Source organism: Bidens hawaiensis, unplaced genomic scaffold (assembly GCF_021521415.1).
Source record: "Bidens hawaiensis isolate Kalapana, Puna unplaced genomic scaffold, B.hawaiensis_p1.1 tig00042395_1, whole genome shotgun sequence".
NCBI lineage: Eukaryota > Viridiplantae > Streptophyta > Magnoliopsida > Asterales > Asteraceae > Bidens > Bidens hawaiensis.
The window spans coordinates 90,821-111,167 of record NW_027497510.1 but is presented as its reverse complement, the minus strand read 5'-3'; the positions used below and the strand labels follow the sequence as shown (position 1 = coordinate 111,167).

The 20,347-nt window shown below is 34.4% G+C and overlaps 2 protein-coding genes across 2 annotated transcripts; both read left to right on the top strand.

Moving 5' to 3' along the window:
* The first annotated feature begins 304 nt into the window (after positions 1–304).
* Positions 305–6,758, top strand: LOC143593600 (protein CHROMATIN REMODELING 35-like). Its single transcript, XM_077073184.1, has 7 exons — positions 305–366; positions 1,689–1,762; positions 3,098–3,663; positions 4,315–4,596; positions 4,668–4,820; positions 4,899–6,661; positions 6,749–6,758. Exons 1-7 carry the CDS (start codon positions 305–307, stop codon positions 6,750–6,752), a joined length of 2,904 nt encoding a protein of 967 aa, XP_076929299.1. The 3' UTR covers positions 6,753–6,758.
* A 2,507-nt stretch (positions 6,759–9,265) lies between these two features.
* On the top strand, positions 9,266–11,927 carry LOC143593599 (chromatin remodeling protein SHL-like). The gene is made up of 5 exons (XM_077073183.1): positions 9,266–9,350; positions 9,431–9,770; positions 9,851–9,919; positions 10,717–10,852; positions 11,775–11,927. Exons 1-5 carry the CDS (start codon positions 9,266–9,268, stop codon positions 11,925–11,927), a joined length of 783 nt encoding a protein of 260 aa, XP_076929298.1.
* Positions 11,928–20,347: the final 8,420 nt, after the last annotated feature.

Sequence of the window (20,347 nt, the reverse complement as noted above, 5' to 3'; positions counted from 1 at the left end):
ATATATAAACATATGGATAGATATGTTTAGTTTGTAAATATCACGCTTCCGCCTTAATTGTGATTAGTTAAATGGTTAACTAAGCTTGTAAATTCCATAGAAACCCAACACTTTCCTTAGTAATTCTTTATTTCCAGTTTTATTTTGTTTGTAATCTTTTTAAGCTTCTTGCGGCTTACAAGTAGCCTTTCTTTTATTTAATAAATTGGCCTTTGGAAAAAAAATAAAAAATTAATGGTGAGAATAGTAATAAACTAGATCAACATTATAGATTAAGAGCATGTTTTGATTGACGCACGTTTCGATGGCTAATACAATAGAAGTCCGGGCTAACAATACCCTTAACGGAGGTGGGGGTGGGCTATGGTAAACAATTGCGGGTACCCTGGGTACTCTGGGAACACCGTAGCCACCTCCTCTTTTTTTTTTCTTTTTCAGGTGCATGAAACGGGTTATAGAATTGAAGATCAAATAACCGTTGACAACGGTTATTTGCAATTAATTTTCAATTTTTTAATATAAATATAACACTTTATTCACCCATTTTTTTCATACTCTACAAATTTCTACACACACAAACACAATATTTCTAATATATAAATTCAAATAAATCAAAGATAGCTACACCCAAGAAATCTCAAAAGAGCCAGTAGAGGAGGTGGTTTGACATGGACTTGAAGACGTACACGGATTCGCACGAAGGTTGACCGTCCGATATTTGAAATAAATCTTAACAGAAAACATGAACTAGCGAAAAAACGTATACGGGCTTGTGATTTTTAGATTTATTTTTTTAATGCTCGTATTTTTGTGTTTTTTAAGTTTGAATAATGTAATTTTTAATTTTAATTAAACTTTGTATTAATTTTGTTAAAAAAAAAAAAAAATCACCCCACCCCCCCTTTTTTTCTGTAACGGTAACACATGATATTTGCCATTAGCATGAGATTATTCATTAAAAGCTAAAAATTTGGTAGAGAATTAAGTGTAAACCATCTTTTCCTTAAAAAGAAAAAAAAAGTAAATACTCTTTAATCTAATACCAATTTAATAAATACTTTTTAGTTAATACTGGTTTAATAAATAAATTTTTTTATTACATTATTTTGAGGGAAAAAAAAGTCGATCTTTTAACCCATGTAACTTTTGCGATTGGATTTCTGGTTTAATAGCATGTAATGATGATTGATACTTAGAATTTATGATCTGTGTAAGAATTAGAACCAAAATATCTAAATTAATATTCACGGTTAACATCCCGTCTTAATAAACTGAATTGGTTATCGAGGAGCGTAATTCCAATAAAGACAAAAAGGTAGACAACTCTAGACCAATGCCACCTTGAAATCCCAAGGAAAAGAAATGATTAGATGGTCGGCACGAAACTCCCCTGACCACTACTACTGTCCTTTCACGTGTACAAATCCTCTTGTCTCCACTGACACCATAGTTGTGCTTCACTTAACGCCGCTATATATATATATATATATATATATATATATATATATTCCACCTCATCTACTAAACCTTCAACACAACACAACACAATCACTTGCAACTTGTTGACTCCTGACGACCACAACGAGGCCGTTTATTTCAAGCTTCAATCCATTAATCATCCGTTTGTTTTCCACTTGTTTTTGCTTATTAATTATGAGAAATGAGAAATATGCATGTTTTGATTTTAGGTTTTGTTTTGTAGCTGCTTCATCGATAGAGACAGATCGGGAAATGGAACGGCCGGAAGCTTCTAGCTCGTCTGGTATATCGTGTTACATCTATCAACATCTTCTTCTTCTTATTATTATTATTAGATTACATGTAACTTTTTAAGCTGATTGATTTTATAAAGAATATTGGTGGTCATTTGAAAAACAACGATTTTAATTTATATTTACATATTTCTGCTATAAAATAAAGGAGACACTAAACAAGCAAGTAAAGCAATCGTTTTAGGCCCCTAAATTTTTAAGGCTCACAAATTTGAAAAACAAGGCTTTAATTTATATTTATATATTTTTGTTACAAAATAAAGGAAACATGAAAGAAGCAAGTAAAGCAACCATTTTAGGCCTCTAAATTTTTAGGGCTTACAAATTTGAAAAACAAAGCTTTAATTTATATTTATATATTTTTGTTACAAAATAAAGGAGACACAAAACAACCAAGTAAAACAATTTAGGCCCCTAAATTTTCAGGGCTCGCAAATTTGAAAAACGATAGTTTTAATTTATATTTATATATTTTTGTTACAAAATAAAGGAGACACGTAACAAGCAAGTAAAGCAAACCCTTAAATTTTTAGGGCTCGTAAAACAACGGCTTTATTTATATTTTATGCTGAAAATATATATGATAACCCACTAAGTTTTATGTTTTCCGAAAGAAATGAGAAGAGATATATAACAAAATAAAGGAGCCACGGAAACAAGCAAGTAAAGCAACCGTTTTAGCCCCCTAAATTTTTAGGGCTTCTAAAATTGAAAAACAACTGCTTTAATCTATATTTTATGCTGAAGATATATATATTTTATAATCTACCAAGTTTTATATTTTTGGAAATTTTTGGAAAGAAATGAGAAGAGATAGCAAAATGATTGAATGTTTATTTCTTAGTTACTCTAATCTAATATCTTTTAAGGTGAAAAAAGTGTTGTTGTGGAATATGAATGTGTTGGTAGGGAAGATAACGTCGTGACGCGTATATACTGATTGGTGTTTGAGATAGATACTTTGTGCTTTTTCTCAATAAACAAAACAGATCGGTTTATTCCTTTCATCAGAAATTGAACATTGTTTTTCTTTATAAATTTTTAATATACAGTATATAATGTTTTATATGAGTTTACAGACACTATTACACTACATTTTATTTTACTTGATACTCAGTTAAGAACTTGTTTTTACAAATGGGACATACTTTTAAAGTTTGCTTTAGACCCCAAAATATGTTAAGTCACTACTGTCTGGGCCTATCAATTTGTCAATTATTCATGTATTTATGTTATTATTTAGGGTATATTCTTTCAACAGTTGTTTTGATTTAGGATTTCTTGATATCTTTTGTTTTAATATGTATATGCTTATTACTGAACAGGTAAACGTAAATGGGGTACGGACAGCAATGAGAAAAAATCATCTACAACATGCTTGTTTGATGATAATAAGCATAAGAAAGTTGATAATGGTGATCCATTTGGTCCTAGAGATTATGAGAAAGAATCTGGTTCTCCTGAATATGGTTCTGTCATAAAAGAAATCGAACATCTTTTATTATTGAGGAAGATGTGGTTAGCTAGTTTTCCCGCACCTAGTGGAGATTTAGCGAACTTAAAAGCTGGGGAGGACTCTCTTAATGTGAATGACACAAATATATCTACAACATGCTTGGTTGATGATAACAAGCACAAGAAATCAGTTGAAATGCGGAAGATGTTTTTAGCTAGCTTTCAGTCACCTAGAGGAGATTTAGTGAACCTAAAAGCGGGGGATCAAGACTCTCTTAATGTGAATGACACAAAAGAAGTTATTGTCATTAGCTCGGATGATGATGACGACGATGATGATAATGATGAGACAAAACATCCGAGGCCTTTTCAACCAGTGCCGAATGTGGTAGCATCGAATAATCTTGCTGAGCTGTCTCCAGGGATGGCAGTTTTGGTAAGTTTGGTTTTCTTGTGATTTAGTCCAGATCATCTTGACATTTAGTATATTAATGCGACTCGTGCATATCTATTGTGCCTTTTTTTGGACTGCCTTTACATAATTCATGTTTTTTACTTGGTTTGTGATTCATTTGGGATGAACGAACATGAAGGTACACGACAAGACAAGGAGGAAGTCTTTAGCACAAATTTATGCGGATGATCAGAACAAATCTGATATTAATTGTCAAGTCTCCACACACAAGTGTTCGGTGTGTATTCTTCCTTTTATAACTACGCACGCATGATATTAGAGATATTATAGAAATGAATCTTATGTGTGTAGAAGACAAGATTATCTTGCTAGAAAACTTTCGACTTGTATGAAGATGTTACCATATGATTTTGAGAACATGTGTCTTACTTCATTTAAAGAGAATAAATTGCAGACTTATATATATATTAGAAATAAATTAAGACATCAAGGTACGCTTATATAGATTTTCGTATCAGAAATATAGCATATACGGTAAATGAAACAGTTAAGTAGGGATCCCATTTGTTCTTGTCTGATAATTTGACGAGTATATGCACGCTGCATTTAAATTCATCTAGATTACATTTTCGTTCTTTATTTAAAAGTTATTTATAGTTCATTGCCATGCAGGGGAAAGGTGATGTTCAAGGCCAAGCTTTCATCGCAGGCGGAGTTACAACTACTTCTGATCCCAATGTTGAAAAAGGGAAGAGTATAGAAGTTAATGATGTTGATGACCAAAATGACAAGAGCATAGAAGATGATGAGGTGGAGAGTGAAGATGATAATAGCACAGAAGATGAGGATGATGATGATGTGATGGTTGAAGAGGATGAAAGTGATTCACAATCTGACATTGATCCTAATGAGGATATATGGAATGAAATGCGCATTGGATTAGAGTCATCAAAGGTAATTAATTTTGTATTATATATTCATCATCATCATGATCTCAAACTTTGTTTTCTGTTTATCTTTGTCAGGAAATGCATCCTTTACCCGATCAAAAGCCAAGCGAAGATGAACAAGAGTGTGATCATTATTATATCTTAAAAGATGATATCGGTTATGTCTGCCGAGTTTGTGGAATGGTCCAAATGCCTATTGATTCCGTAATCGAGTTCCAACGTCCCAAGGTTAACTTTTCATCATACAACATGTTTTATTTATTGATCATGTCATCACTAACATAATTTATTCCGGTTTCTATTCAGACGTCAAAGAGCATAAGAACGTATCATTATGAAGGCCGAAACAATAATTCAGGAGACACCAGTCTTGATAGTGTGAAGTTAGCCGAAACTGATTTCACTGCACGTGAATTAACGGTTCACCAGAGGCACAAAAGGCAAATGAAACCACATCAAGTTGAAGGGTTCAACTTTCTCCTTAGCAACCTGGAGTCAGACAACCCGGGCGGGTGCATCCTCACTCATGCTCCAGGATCTGGCAAAACATTTCTACTAATCAGCTTTATTCAGAGCTTCATGGCTAAATATCCAGACGCCAGACCGTTGGTTGTCCTCCCTAGGGGCATTTTGGGAACCTGGAAAAAAGAATTCATCAGGTGGCAAGTTGAAGACATGTTATTGTTGGATATGTACTCTGCAAAAGCTGAAGGCAGAGTGCAACAGTTGCAAGTTCTTAAACAATGGGCGAACCAACGAAGCATATTGTTTCTGGGCTACCAACAATTTTCGTCGGTGGTGTGTGACATTGCTACAAGCCCCGCCTCAATAAGTTGTCAAGATCTACTGATAAACTGCCCGACACTCCTCGTTCTAGACGAGGGCCACACACCAAGAAACAAAGAAACGAACGTCTTCACAGCTCTTGCCAAGGTAAAAACCCCGATGAAAGTAGTTCTTTCAGGAACCTTGTTTCAAAACCATGTGACTGAGGTTTTCAACATTTTGAACCTCGTCCGCCCGAAGTTTCTAAAGATGGAAACCTCAAAAGCAATAAAAACGCGCATCATGGGCAGGGTGGAGTTCAAAAGTCATGAGAAGAGTACGGGTACCGATAGCGCGTTCTACGAGTTGGTGGAGCGTACTCTAGTCAAAGATAATAACTTTAAAAGGAAAGCAGCGGTCATAGAAGATCTGCGAGAGATGACAGGACCGTTTCTCCAGTATTACAAAGGAGACATGCTGGATGAGCTACCGGGTCTTGTTGACTTTACAGTCTTTCTGAAGCTCACCCCGAACCAAGAACGTGCGATTTCAGAGGCAAAGAAAGCAGCTCGAAACAACACATTTAGAGTAATGTGTGACGGGAGTGCAATCTACGTGCACCCTGAGCTCAAATCTTTGTTTAAAAACAAGGGTGATTCTAAAAATATAAACGATAACGAGATTGACGAGCTGCTAGAGAAAGTAGACGGGGTTGAAGGGGTTAAAGCCAAGTTTTTTATGAACATGCTTCGCCTATGCGAATCTGCAGGCGAAAAGCTTTTAGTGTTCAGCCAGTATTTGCTGCCCCTAAAGTTCTTGGTCAGACTGACCGTTAAGACCATGGGTTGGAGTGTTGGCAAACAGATCTTCATGATAACTGGAGGCCATGACAATGATGAACGTGAGCTAGCAATGGACCAGTTCAACAACTCGTCTGAATCCCGAGTCTTCTTTGGATCCATAAAAGCTTGTGGTGAAGGGATATCACTTGTTGGGGCTTCTAGGATTATTATTTTGGATGTTCCTTTGAACCCGTCGGTTACCCGTCAAGCATTGGGCCGGTCTTTTCGACCTGGTCAAACCAGAAAGGTCTACACATACAGATTAATCGCTGCTGACGCACCCGAACAGGCTGACCATGTCACTTGCTTCAAGAAAGAGTCTGTTGCTAAGATGTGGTTTGAATGGAATGAATTCTCTGGTCATTTTAACTTTGACATGGAAACTGTTAGTGTTAAAGATTGTGGTGATCGGTTTTTGGAAACCTCTAGCTTAAATAAAGATGTTATCGCCCTCTCGAAAAGGTTAGTTAGTTAATTAGTTTTTTTTTTCTTTCTTGGAACGTTAAATCTCAGATATTGATTTTGTATTCTTTCGTGTTCGCTTTGCAGATGATCGTGTACAAACGAAGAAGGCGACTGATGCTTTTGGTTGTTTGTTGATTGTTAAACTTATAGCTGGTTGTTTGTTAATTATAGTATGAAAGACAATATCTTCTAAACTTATGTATAGAATGAATCAACACATTCAATCAGTTATTTATATTATCAAGTCATGCTGGTCGTGTACTCGCGTTTGGTTGTCAGTGTCATAGTGTATCTGAGTTCGGGTCCAACATCGATCTTACATTAGCTTACGTGTTTGGGTTTTAGTATCGAGCCCGGTTTAGCTCTATATGTTGTAACCCTATAATGAATGGAGTCATTCAGTATTTACCATTGTCTAACATGGTATCAAAGGCTTAGATTCTGGTTACCTATTTCTCCGTTGCACCACCACAAAAAATAAAAACCCTAAATACTATACGGTCCTTTGTCACCCGGTTGATCTTGCAGCGATTGACATAATAAGATAGCTAACCTATTTAGCTAGAATTAGAACGACATTACACATAAGACTTGGCCTCATAATACACAAGATACGCATCTTGCACAAAATTGAGGACCGGATGAGGCAATAAATCATATTTATCCTTAAACCGAGCCGTTTGATGTATGCTCGTTTGGAAAGCTTTATGTGCTCATCTTAGAATAATAAGCTTGCAATTCACATGCTCTTGCTTAATTATTGAACTTGAACATCTAATGTTCATGCAAAACTTTAATAATTATGCTTCAATACAATTAAGTGACCTTATGACTAATTTCATCATCCACATGACCAATTAACTCAACTATTCCAAATCATGCATTGCATTTAATTTAGTCATGCTTTGACACTTAATTAGGAATATATTTGAGCCTTAATTGCTCAATTTTGCAATTTTAACCTGACCCTTTGTTAAAAGACCTTCAAAATCAGTTTAATCTCTTTAATGCCAATTAATAACTTGGAAAATATTTGTAAAAGTATTTAGGAACATTCAAAACCATTTTTGACAAATCTGTAACATAATTAATAAATCTTGAATTCGTGTCTAGGTTAGTTAAAATCACTTTCTTTTCACCAAAAGCCACAATTTTTTAAATGAAATCTTAGATTTTATATATAAAAGTATACATTAACAATTATAATTAATTTCCATCGATAAATGATGCTTAGGGTGGACGGAGTGAATGGAAGGATATATGGATCAAGATACGCAGATTTGGTGAGATGGCAAGAGAGGTGGTACATGGAATCAGGATGGCGGATTGGACAACCTGATTCCATGAGAAATTAAAGAAGAAATTGAATTCGGCCGGTTGAAGGATAAAAAAAACGGCTAAAGATGGACATGAATATCATTCCAGCCATTTCGTTACCAAAGTAAGTTGAAAAGACGGTTCCATTCCGTCCACCCTTATAACACAAATGCACAAATGAATAAAAAATAAAAAAATAAAAAAAACCCACCAACATTCATATTCTAGTAGGACTGTATCTTCAAATTCAATTCTAATCAACAACACATTCAATTCCCAAAAACCAGTATCATCACCAAAAGCCACTTATTAACCCAACCAAAAAAAAGAAAAACACTTATATCGGTGATTATAATAAATTTCCATTGATACATGATGCTTTGGGTGGACAGAGTGAAAGGAAACAAAGGATCACGTAAGGCTGGCAATTGGGTACTTGTTTAAGATACGATAAAGACATGCTAATAAAAAAAGTATGGTATGTGATTTTTTTTATTTTCTTAAATAACCGAAACTCCATCATTTTCCTTTATTGGTATATGAAACTTAAAACTGTCTTATAATCATGCCATATAAAGTAGTTAAACGAGTCGTATTCATGTTTGACACTTTTGTTAAGTGCGTTGCTTCAAACCTGTAAAGGCACGAATTGCCAGCCGATCACGATAGGTAGAACTGGTGAGATGGCACATTGGACAGTCCAATTCCATTCAAAGAACAAATCAAAGCCGCTCGATTGAAGGGTCAAGAAGAATGCCAAAACATGAACACAAACACCAAATCTAACCATTTCGTTATCAAAAGTAAGATGAAATCAGTAGGGATGAGCAAAAATCGGTATGGTACCGATTGGTACCGATTTGGTACCGTCGGTATCGAATTGGTACCAAGGTTTTGAGTTTTCGGGACAAGTACGGCATAGGTATTTTCTAAATTTTACCTTAAATACCGGTACCGAACCAAACATTGTACCGGTACCAAAAATTTGCGATTTTCAGAATCAGAATTTTCAATACCGGTACGGTACGGTACCGAGCTAATCCCTACAAATCAGAATGACGGCCCGACGGTCCCATTCCGAATTCCTGTCCACCCTTAACAGAAACACATCAAAACTAAAAAAAGAAAAAAAAGATAATGACAAGTAGTTACGAATATCTCAACATTTATTATTTATTTTATTTTATTTTATATTTCTGTATACGTGTTCGAAAATCAACTCACTCTTATATATAAACTCCTTCATTGTCATTTCAACATTCTTCTTCATCTTTCAACATCATCATGGCAAAACCAAAACCAAAACCCCGTGCCACCAAAATAACCCTAGACTCCTACACCATCAAACGCACCAAAAAAATCATCAAACGTATATCAATTTATATTATCTCCTAACAATTCTATCATTATCATTATTCTTACTAATTTATTATTTTATTATTTTTGCAGCCGGTGATTGCGTGTTGATGCGGCCACCAAAACCATCGAAGCCTTCATACGTGGCCAAAATCGAAACGATCGAATCGATCGGAAGTCAAGTGAAGGTGCACGTGCAGTGGTACTACCGGCCGGAAGAAGCCGCCGGCGGCCGGCGGCGGTTCCACGGCATGAAGGAGCTGTTTCTCTCCGATCACCGTGACGTGCAGAGCGCCGACACGATCGAAGGCAAGTGCACCGTGCACTCGTTCAGAGGCTACACGAGCCTTCGTGCGGTTGGAAACGACGATTTCTTCTGTCGTTTTGAGTATAAGAGCTCTGCTCGTGCTTTCTCTCCTAACAAAGTTGCTGTGTATGTATAGATAATGATAATAATATAATATGTAATGTGTTTTGATTTGAAATTGTTTGATGGATTGGTGTGATTCGTAGGTACTGTAAGTGCAATATGCCGTATAATCCGGATGAGTTGATGGTTCAGTGTGACGGATGCATCGATTGGTAGGTTGAATTTGGGGATCTGGATGAATGATATGATTTTGATGGTTGTGGATTTAGGGTTAGGGTTTTGATCAATATGAAAGTGATGTAAATTGTTTAGGGGTGTGTACGTTCCGTTCGGTTCGAATATTAGTCTCATCTGAAACCAAAGTCATTGGTAGGGCTGTTCACGAGTCGAGCCAGGGTTGGTTCGAGCTCGAAATTAGACGAGGCAGCTCAGCTAGGCTTGAGCTCGATTTTAAAGTTAAACGAGCCTAAGATCGAGCCGAGCTTGGGTCGAGTTTGGCTCAGTTACAAAAATGAGCCAACTCAACTTAGGTTGTTCCAAATCAAGTTTTTTTAGCTAGTTTTATTTGAGCTTTTGTTGAGCAAGCCATGATCCCGAGCTTTTTTGAGCAGCCTACTCATTGGTTAATCTATTTTTATTAACCAATTGGTTTTTGGTTCATCGGGTCGGTTTATTTGGTTAGCCTTTTGGATTTCGGCTCGGTTAATAATCAAAACCAAAGATGGGCTAAGATATACTTAGAAATTTTTGAAAATAAATGGTTCGGTTTGGTTAATTTCGGTTAATCAAAGCTAGAACTTTATGAAATTTTTGAAAATATGAAATGGATGTATAGAAGCAAGATTTATATGAAAATGTGAATGGTTTGGTTAATTCCGGTTAATCAGGGGTAAAAGAACGATAACCTATTTTCGATTGATTTTGGTTTGGTTTCGTCGGTCTTCAGTTCGGTTTCGGTTAACAGTTTGGTCATTGGTCATCTCTATAATTGTTACTGTTTTTGGTTTAGGTTTCATCCTCGTTGTATTGGTATGTCATCAGCAGAGGCTAAGCATACAGATCATTTCCTTTGTGAAACTTGTTTAACTGAAGAACAAGAGCTGCTGCAGAATTCTCTTGCTACTTCTCCACATGGAGATGCTAAGGTAACAAAGTGTATATATTGGTTTATGTTAATTGCAGTTACTGTAATTTTGATCCTGCATATGCATATGAACATGTATTTGTGTTCATATAACGGATATGCTGGCTGTGGTGAATGTACAAAATATTTTCGCCTAAAAAGCGTAAGAAACAACAGGGAGGTGACACGTAACGCACGTGGGTTTTGTGGGCGAGGGTATTTGCGTTACGAAAGCAGCTTTATGGCTTTAATTGCAGTTACTGAAATTTTGATCCTGCATATGCATATGAACATGCATTTGTGTTCATATATGGATATGTTGGCTGCGGTGAATGTACAAAATGATTTTCGCCTAAAAAGCGTAAGAAACAACAGGAAGGTGACATGTCAACAAACGTGGGTTTTGTGGGCGAGCTTGTTTGCGTTACGAACGCAGCTTTATGGCTTTGTGGCATCCATAAATGGAATTAAAATTAACAATGCCCTACTTTTGTTATCAAAATACCGTTTTAGACGTGGACACGTAACAACGTTGTGTAATTTTATCATCTATATTACTATGTACTAGCACCAACTAAAATGAGTTAACATCTTGTAGAACACATAGCAGCACAGTTATCGCGAGGTGTGTTAAAATGTCTCTTTTTCAAATTATAGCAATATTGTAACCATATTTAAGACAATAAACAATAAAATGCTTGATTTTATGGTGTAATTTTTATAAAAAATGGTGTAGTATATAAAGCTTTATTTGAGTTTAAAAAAACTGGCAGAGCTAGTGTTTAATTAAAAACTCGGCACAAGGGGCAAATACAAATAATAGTATCTTTTACCCATTTATTAACTGGAAGTTAATTACTAAGCTGTCACTAATTAATCTCGTTTGATCAAAGGCCAAGATTGCTTCTTACGTTTTTAAGGTTGTGAATGATTCTAATTTTCAGGTGGGAACAAAGCGTCGTTGGGATGATGCAAAGGTTAAGGAAGAAATACCTGATGCAAAGATTAAGAAAGAAGAAATGCCTGATGCAGAGGTTAAGGAAGAAGAAATGCCTGATGCAGAGGTTAAGGTTAAGAAAGAAGAACCTGATGTTTAATATATGTACACCAATAGAATAGCCGCAACAGTAAAACTACAAAGCAACACTAGGGTTGATAGGACATGATAAATGTGTTGTGAAACATGAATAAGCTATGTGTGCATGTTTATGATAAAGACTAGTTTATACAATTTCAGGGTTTTCTCACTTGACTTGGTCGTTATGTCGCCTTCTTTGTTTACCTTTTTGTGAGCAATTCAAGGGGCGGATTAGTCGCTCACTGGAGCGTGTTCTCCCTTGACAATGTTATGAGAAATATTCTGTATATGCTCCTGTATAATAGCTTAAAGAAGATCAAACACAGTTATACATGCATACCGGTAATAGCTTTCTGGTCATTTTAAAGTGTAGAGGTGCTCACGGTTTTGTTTCAATCAGTGTAACCATTCAAACCGGTTATCAATTTGATATAGCAGTTGGTTTTTTATCTTTAACTCTCAGAGTCTCAGTTGGTCGGTTTCAAAACTTACATACCGTAACGAATGATTTGGTTTACGGTTCATACCAAAAATTGGTTGTATGAAATCGAACCGTAACATTTAATGATACATTTTATGTTTACAAACTTTCATTTACCTATACTTTATATAGGATTTAATTGAAGTAAATATTGGCCTAGTCTAATAACATACTTGAAGGTTCTGAATGGCTTGTGTGTTGGCTCGTTAGTTGTCCAGTCATCAGAACAAATAGAGCTTGAAAATGGGGTCATTTGAGCAACCATTTGTTTAAATTACTTTTTTGTTTAACATTTTATGGCATTTTTTATTAAGGCTTAATAAGCCCAAACCTTCAGCGATGGTTTGGCTCACAATTTGACGTAAAAGTGGACCGTAAACGCCCCTATTATGGCGTACCAAATTCATAAGCGTGAACATGAACACGGCTCAAACACGACTCTCATGCTCTCACTTTCCATGTACATACCTATACAAAGCCACATTATGCATTTTTCATTAAGTTTGATCCATCAAATGTGACTTATAAAATTAATTTGGTCCATCTAGAAACAAGTTATGTTTCCATAAGCCGAAGGACAATACAACAACATACACCGAAGCTCGCTTGATTTATTTCAAAAGTGGCTTTATTTCCTTGGTATCGATGAAGAAAAGGCTTAGAACATCTACAACAACAAATCCTTGCGTCACCTCCACAATCCACAACATATTCCAAACTTTTTAAAGGACATTCATTTTTATTCATGATAACAAACCTTCACAAACTTCCACATCATCACCAACCACTGCAGTTAATTTTGTATTTATTCAAATAACTTATATTTTGTATTTAAACGAGCAAGGTTATCCATGCATTGCTACGGGTTTTTATCGCTTATTTTCGACATACTTCAGCAACGTGTGACTACTGTATCACAATATTGCTAAATCACGTTGATATGTAGTTAATAATATATGCTTAATTTTAATACCATGCATGACACAGCTGTTTATAATCTTGATCACATTTACAAAAATTGGACCTCGGAACAAACAACTTGTCCTTGTAGATAACTCAGCATTTGTCATCCGGCGAACTTGCACTGGCGAAATCGCAATTGTTCTTCATGCATATGCATTCATCTTATTTTTCTTGAAGACTTAACTATGTGATAGATCAAAAGTCCAACTGATTTCAACAAACCACTTCTCAAATTCTTATGTTTTGCCATTAAATTTCATCAAAAGTCCAACTGAGTGGTTTAATAAAGGAAGACTTTGATCTTTGTGATATTCAGTTCGATCCTAAGGGCATCCGGGTTTTACCACAAGTGGGCCTTCGGCCGGGTGGGTTTTCCTAGAACTTGAGATAACTTAGAGGCGCTTTTTTTTGGGGGGGAGGGGGAGGGGGCATGAGTGGTTCAATGAAGGAAAACTGGGATCTTTGTGATATTCAGTTCGATCCTGAGGGCATCCGCGTTTTTATCACAAGTGGGCCTTTGGGCGGGCGGCTTTTCCCAAAACTTAAGATAACTTGGAGGCGCTTAAGGGCTCGTACGGCTGGGTTGGGCCAACTGGCGGTGGACTTTTACCATTGGGTCATCACGTACGGAGTACCTAAGCATTCTATGTTTGTTGGCCGTTAAAAAGGGTTTAAACACCTAATCAATTAGATTTATAAATTTGGAACCAAATATTTAAATCTTATAAATTGTTTAAATGCTCTTCAAAAACCATAAATTTTTGAAAAAAAAGTCTGTTTAATATGTTTGACTAACTCATAAAGTTTTAAACGGTTTTACCATAAACTAAATATTTCTTAAAATATAATAAAAACTTTCAATACTATTCATTCAAAATTGTTTATAGAAATAATAAAAATCAAAATCTTTTAAAACAACTTCTATATGTAATCTAATTAACAAAAATATTTAATTTGTAACATATTCAAATACGGGTTTCATTACTATTAATTTTGTAGTAATTTAGGATATAACTTGTGATATTGTTTGAATTTATAACTAATTTGAGGTGTTGTATTCATAGGTTTGGGTATTTTACGGGTTCCAAATTGCTTTGGAAAACGCAAACACCATCAAGGTATGGTTTCTTCAATTATGTTTATATAAAGTTTTTATTTTTATTAATTAATTTCCTTATCACTAATTGTTTATTTTTTTCTAATGTATTTGTGTTTGAATTTGCATAAAGATTTTTTTTTTTTTTTGTATTTCAGTTATGTATGAGACATGATATTTTGGATGTTGATTCTATTAGATGATGAGGTTTTAATTAACATGTGTTTTTTGTACTCATGTTATAAGTTATAAAGAAGTTTTAATTTTTTATTTATTTTTGTTAGTCTTTGTATTTGAATTAAAATAACAATTTAATGTCTCATAAATTATGTAAAAGTATCATTTTTTATATAAATATGACATTTGCATTTTACTAAATTTATAGTGTATATATATATATATATAGGATTAGGTTCATTCCAAAATTGATTATTATAGCGAGAAGTGGAAGAAGTGATCTTAATCATTAAATTATTAATCAGTGGCTGAAATATTATTGCATTTATTGTAATTAATAAAATTTAAAAGACATTAAAATAAGTAAGAAAATGGTAGTTTAGGTGGAATATGATAATTCATCATTTCATTTATATCATCTATCCCAAATAAAAGTCCAAAGCATAAATAATTTAAATTTATTATTTGTAAGTTACGATTTATTTATTTCATTATATGCTAGTGTAAGATTTAATTTTGTTTTTTTTTTCATCAATAGACATCTTTTAATTTATAGATTTAAGCAAAATAGTTTCTTCAAATTGGGTTACTATTTTGAATAAAATAATTTGAAGACGTGTAAGACGGAAAAAAATGTGTACAAAGAAATTAAAAATACGTAGGAAAATAAATAAGATGTGTAAGAGAAAATTAAAGATGTATAGGAAAAAAATTAAGATGTGTATGAGAAAATTAAATACTTGTAGGAAAATTTTGAAGATGTGTAGGAAGAAATTAAATATGCTTGGGAAAAATTAAAAGATGTACGACGAATGTAGATGTGTAGGAAAAAAATATGTTGTGTATGAGAAAATTAAAGATGTGTAGGGAAAAAAATTAATATGTGTATTAGAAAATTAAAGATGTGTAGGAATAAATTGAATATGCGTAGGAAATATTTGAATATGTGTAGGACGAAAAACATACGTACGAAGAAATTGAAAACTTGTAGAAAAAAAATTAAGACGTCAAAAAATAAATTAAAGATATGTAGGAAAAATTTGAAGAGGTGTAAAAAAAATTAAAGTTGTGTAGAGTGAATTCAAGAGATATGATAAAAAATTATAAAGATAAATTATTGTTTTATAGATTTATTGATTTTTTAAATCTTTTAGTTATTGTGATTAGATTAATTATATTATTTAGAGATGTAACTCATATGGTTTAATTATATATATTATTAATTGGAGAGATAATACATCTATATTACTTTAATATCATTTTCATATATTTTTAACTAGGATAGAGCCCATGTGATACACGGGTAGTTAAAAAAAATAAAAAGTTGAGTCATGGATTATAACATAACTAAAAGGGTTCGTGTCTCATATTGTATTTAGAAGAAGAGATGATAAAATAGGAAGCTGATTACATGACATTTACGTGACATCTTATGTAGAAGCCCTAGAATGATGTCATGTGAAAAAATCATCTTGCTTTAATATTAGATAATACACTTTTGACCCATAAACTCGTAATACCCCTGTAAAAAAAATTCAGCAAATTGATCAAAATGTGGAAACTAGTTATTATTTCTTAGGTAATAACTAACTTGAGATAATTAGAAATTGTTAATAATATAATTCTAAGAAAGTCATAATTGATTTATTTGAGGTAATTAATAAATATTAATAAATGCATAATTGTCATATGATTTAACATAAAAATGTATTAAATTGAAGGAGTAGTAATTAAAAAATAGTTTATTAGGTGGAATTATAAATGGAAATTGATTAGTTGGCATCCCATGTGGATGATATATTTGAAGGACATGTGAAAAACATGTATTGCTTTAATATATTAGTTAAATGATGTAAGATTGAAAATAAAATAAGTGACCTAGATTGACTTCTTGCATGAACCAACCCATATATATATATATATAACGCTTTAAATATGTTTCACCCGTGTGTAACACAGACACTCTCCTAGTTTATAATATAACATCTATTGCATCTCTGAGTTTTTAGAAATTAATTCCGACCTTTACTTTTCCTATAGATCGGTGAAAACTACACTTGGAAATTGATTTTCACGATTCTATGGGTCAAGCCGGTTTTGGGGTGCGTAATCGGACCAGACCGTTTCCTGATTAACCATGAAACAAAACTGGAACCCGAACACATTTCTAATACCAATTCGGTTTCACGGGTTTTGTAAAACGGATACATGGGTTTCACGGGTCTAACCTGTATTTTGCACACCCCTGGTTTTAGTAATATATGTAATCTTTATTTTTATTTTATTTTATGTAATTTTTATTTTTAGGAGTTAACGTATTCTCATGGAAGAGAGCCTCAATATGTTCATATAGAAGAGCCTATATTTAGATTTTCCATTGACTTGTATAACATTCTTATACACATATTCATTCATTTATGTAGGTCCCGAAATCGGATCTGACAACGACCGGCTTTGTTCTCGATAAACGCTCGAGACGGGTGCGGTGAAATCAAACGACCGAACAAAATGATATAACGATAATATAAATGAACGATCTCGTTATCGGTTGAAAGATTTAATATATTAAGTAAACGAACCGACCCCACCCAAGGTGAGTTCCCCTTGAGTGGGTGATAACACCATACAAAACACACATATAAAAAGAAATACATGATTCCTATTTATAGACAAACAAGAAAAAAAACATTTTAAAAGCTTTCCCGTTGAAGTTAAACGCGTGTCGAAGCTCTCGTATCGTGTCCGTGTTTCTTGCCGACATTAAATATTATCTTGACCATATAAATATAAAACGGGTTTCGTCATTTGATATCGCAAGTCACTTAAATTGGCCTTACAATCACCCCCTTGAGTTATGATATCAAAAACTTTGTTAAACCATGTCTTGCATCTTCACAAGTCACCCGATAAATAGAAGCATCTTCGTTTCAATTCACCCCCTCAAGGTATGACCCACCTATATTTAATATTGAAGTAGTTCTCGCTTGTATATAGGCATGAGATGAGCTCGAATTTCCACAAATCAATCTCGAATTACCGGCTTCATCGATCAAATGAACAAAACTTATTATTTCGTTCAAAGTTCACCTTTCGGATCCAACTTCTCGAACGCCTTAGAAATAACAAGCTTTGAAAACGTTTAAAAAAGACGAAACCCGAACAAATTTGACTTTCTTCAGTTGGTCAACCCCGAATCAATAATTATTTTCTGCCAAAAAAAAAAGGCATTCCTCGTAACCGGCCAAACTATCAACTCTTTCAAATCATATCTTCAAGTAATCCCAAATTGCATAACTAGTACGTGATCCATGATCCATTAGGCCCATCATGTTTATGTCACCTACCCTAGCTGCAAACTTATTATGTTGCTGCCCCCTCATATATCAACTTGCCGGAAACACGTCACCGGCGCCGTACTTGCCGGAAAGACGTTTTTCCGGCAGCCATTTCCGGCCACAACAGCGCCACCTCCTCCTCCTCCTTCCACAAATCCATGTACTAATCAACAACAACTACCATTATCAACCACCGTTACAATTACGTGTGACCGAACAGTTGAAACTCGCCAGAGTTCCGGCACCCATTTCCGGTCACCCTTACCAAAAAAAAATCCGGTGAACAACATTAAAATCCACCTCATCTCTTTCCTCTTTCTCTCTCTTCTTCTCCGTTTAACACTTCTTCGTCCCCACCGCCACCGGTAAACGCAGCCACCCTTTGTGGCCTTCGCCAGAAAATCGATTATCGGTTAGCGGCTGCCGGAAATTAGTTGTTCCGGCCACCTTTTTCTGCTACCGTTGCCTCCACCATTTTTCCTACACCACATCTTACAACTTACACCACCACGGAACGCCAGATGTTACACTGCCGCAGCCACCGAAAAACAACCAACTGGACAACCACCCCGAAAAGTGTCGGTGAATCCAGATCCGGAAACAAGACGAGCTTCAAACACCTTTATTTTCTGAAATCTTCAAACTTTATTTCCAAACACCAAACTTTATTTCCAAAACTTCAACGAAATTAACGTCTCGGTTCGGGTAATAGCGGAAATAGAACCCGAATATCAAGAACAAAGTTGAATCATAAGATTCGACCCGCTCTGATACCAATTGTAGGTCCCGAAACCAGATCCGACAACGAACGGCTTTGTTCTTGATAAACGCTCGAGACGGGTGCGGTGAAATCGAACGACCAAAAAAATGATATAACGATAATATAAATGAACGATCTCGTTATCGGTTGAAAGATTTAATTTATTAAGTAAACGAACCGACCCCACCCAAGGTGAGCTCCTGTTGGGTGGGTGAAAACACCATACAAAACACACACATAAAAAGAAATACATGATTCCTATTTATAGCCAAACAAGAAAAAAACATTTTAGAAGCTTTCCCGTTGAAGTTACGCGTGTCGAAGCTCTCGTCTCGTGTCCGTGTTTCTCGCCGACATTAAATATTATCTTGACCATATAAATATATAACGGGTTTCGTCATTTGATATCGCAAGTCACTTAAATTGGCCTTACAATTTAACATACATACATTTAAGATAATATACACCTCTTAACCTTACCGTTAACGAAATGCACATCACCCAAAAACATGTAGAAAAGGAGTATCTAGAACTTGTGTGGTGATTACTTCCTTTTAATCCTCTGGTTCTTTTCTACTCTAACCTTGAATGATTGTACAAGATTCAAAACCTATCAATTTTCATGCTATACAAGAACTTCGAAGTACTTGCGTCATCTAAAGTTTTCATCCTTAAGTTACTCGCACGCCAAGGATCTCACCTGCTGTAGTACTCACACTAAAAGTATTCGTGTAATGGAGTTCTCGAATTACTATAGTACTCACTATAGCTCTATGCGAGAACTAAGATAAACAAGTACTAGAGGTTATAATAGCAAAAGAAAAAAAAACCTAATAATAACAACAAAATACAAATCTGTAAATACTTATAACGTCTTATAATCAGAAATCAACAAATATGAAAAAAAATAACAGAAAATAATTATAAAAACAACGTATTGGAACCTTAATAATAATAATAATAATAATAATAATAATAATAATAAAATGGAAATATCGACGTGGCATGGTTTATGTATAGTGCACTTCGTTAGCCCAAGCCCTAAAGTTAGTATGAAGATGCCCACCGAATATTTCTCATAATGATACAACACAATTTGAGGAGGTGGCAATCATTAGCTATAAGTTCTTCCTATGATAAAATCATAAAATGATTGTTAAGAACTTAAGATTTCATAGCTTTCATTTTGCTCTCAATAATATATATTATATTACCATAATCACCTTGATTATATTTTCGACGTAGATTGGAATTTATGTTGTTGCAGATGACGTGGTTATAGAGAGGGAGAGGGAGTAGAGATGAGGCGTTCGCTTAATTCAATAAAAAAAATAGTAAATGGTTTAAAAAAACCCAAATATGCAAGACATGTTTAACAAAAACTAATAAAAATTCTTACGTTCATTTATGGAAATGAAATTAATTGTAACAACAGATGAACATATAAAATTATTTTTGTTTCTTAGTTAATTAAGGACAAAGAAAATGAAATTTGCTATATATTGCAACAATAGTTTACTCTCAGAAATGCTTGGGATCTTCAAAGAACTTTTATAAAGATATATCACCTCTGTAATAATGCGAAGGGGGTTCTAGAAATTAGTTTATAAACTATGTTCACATCCCA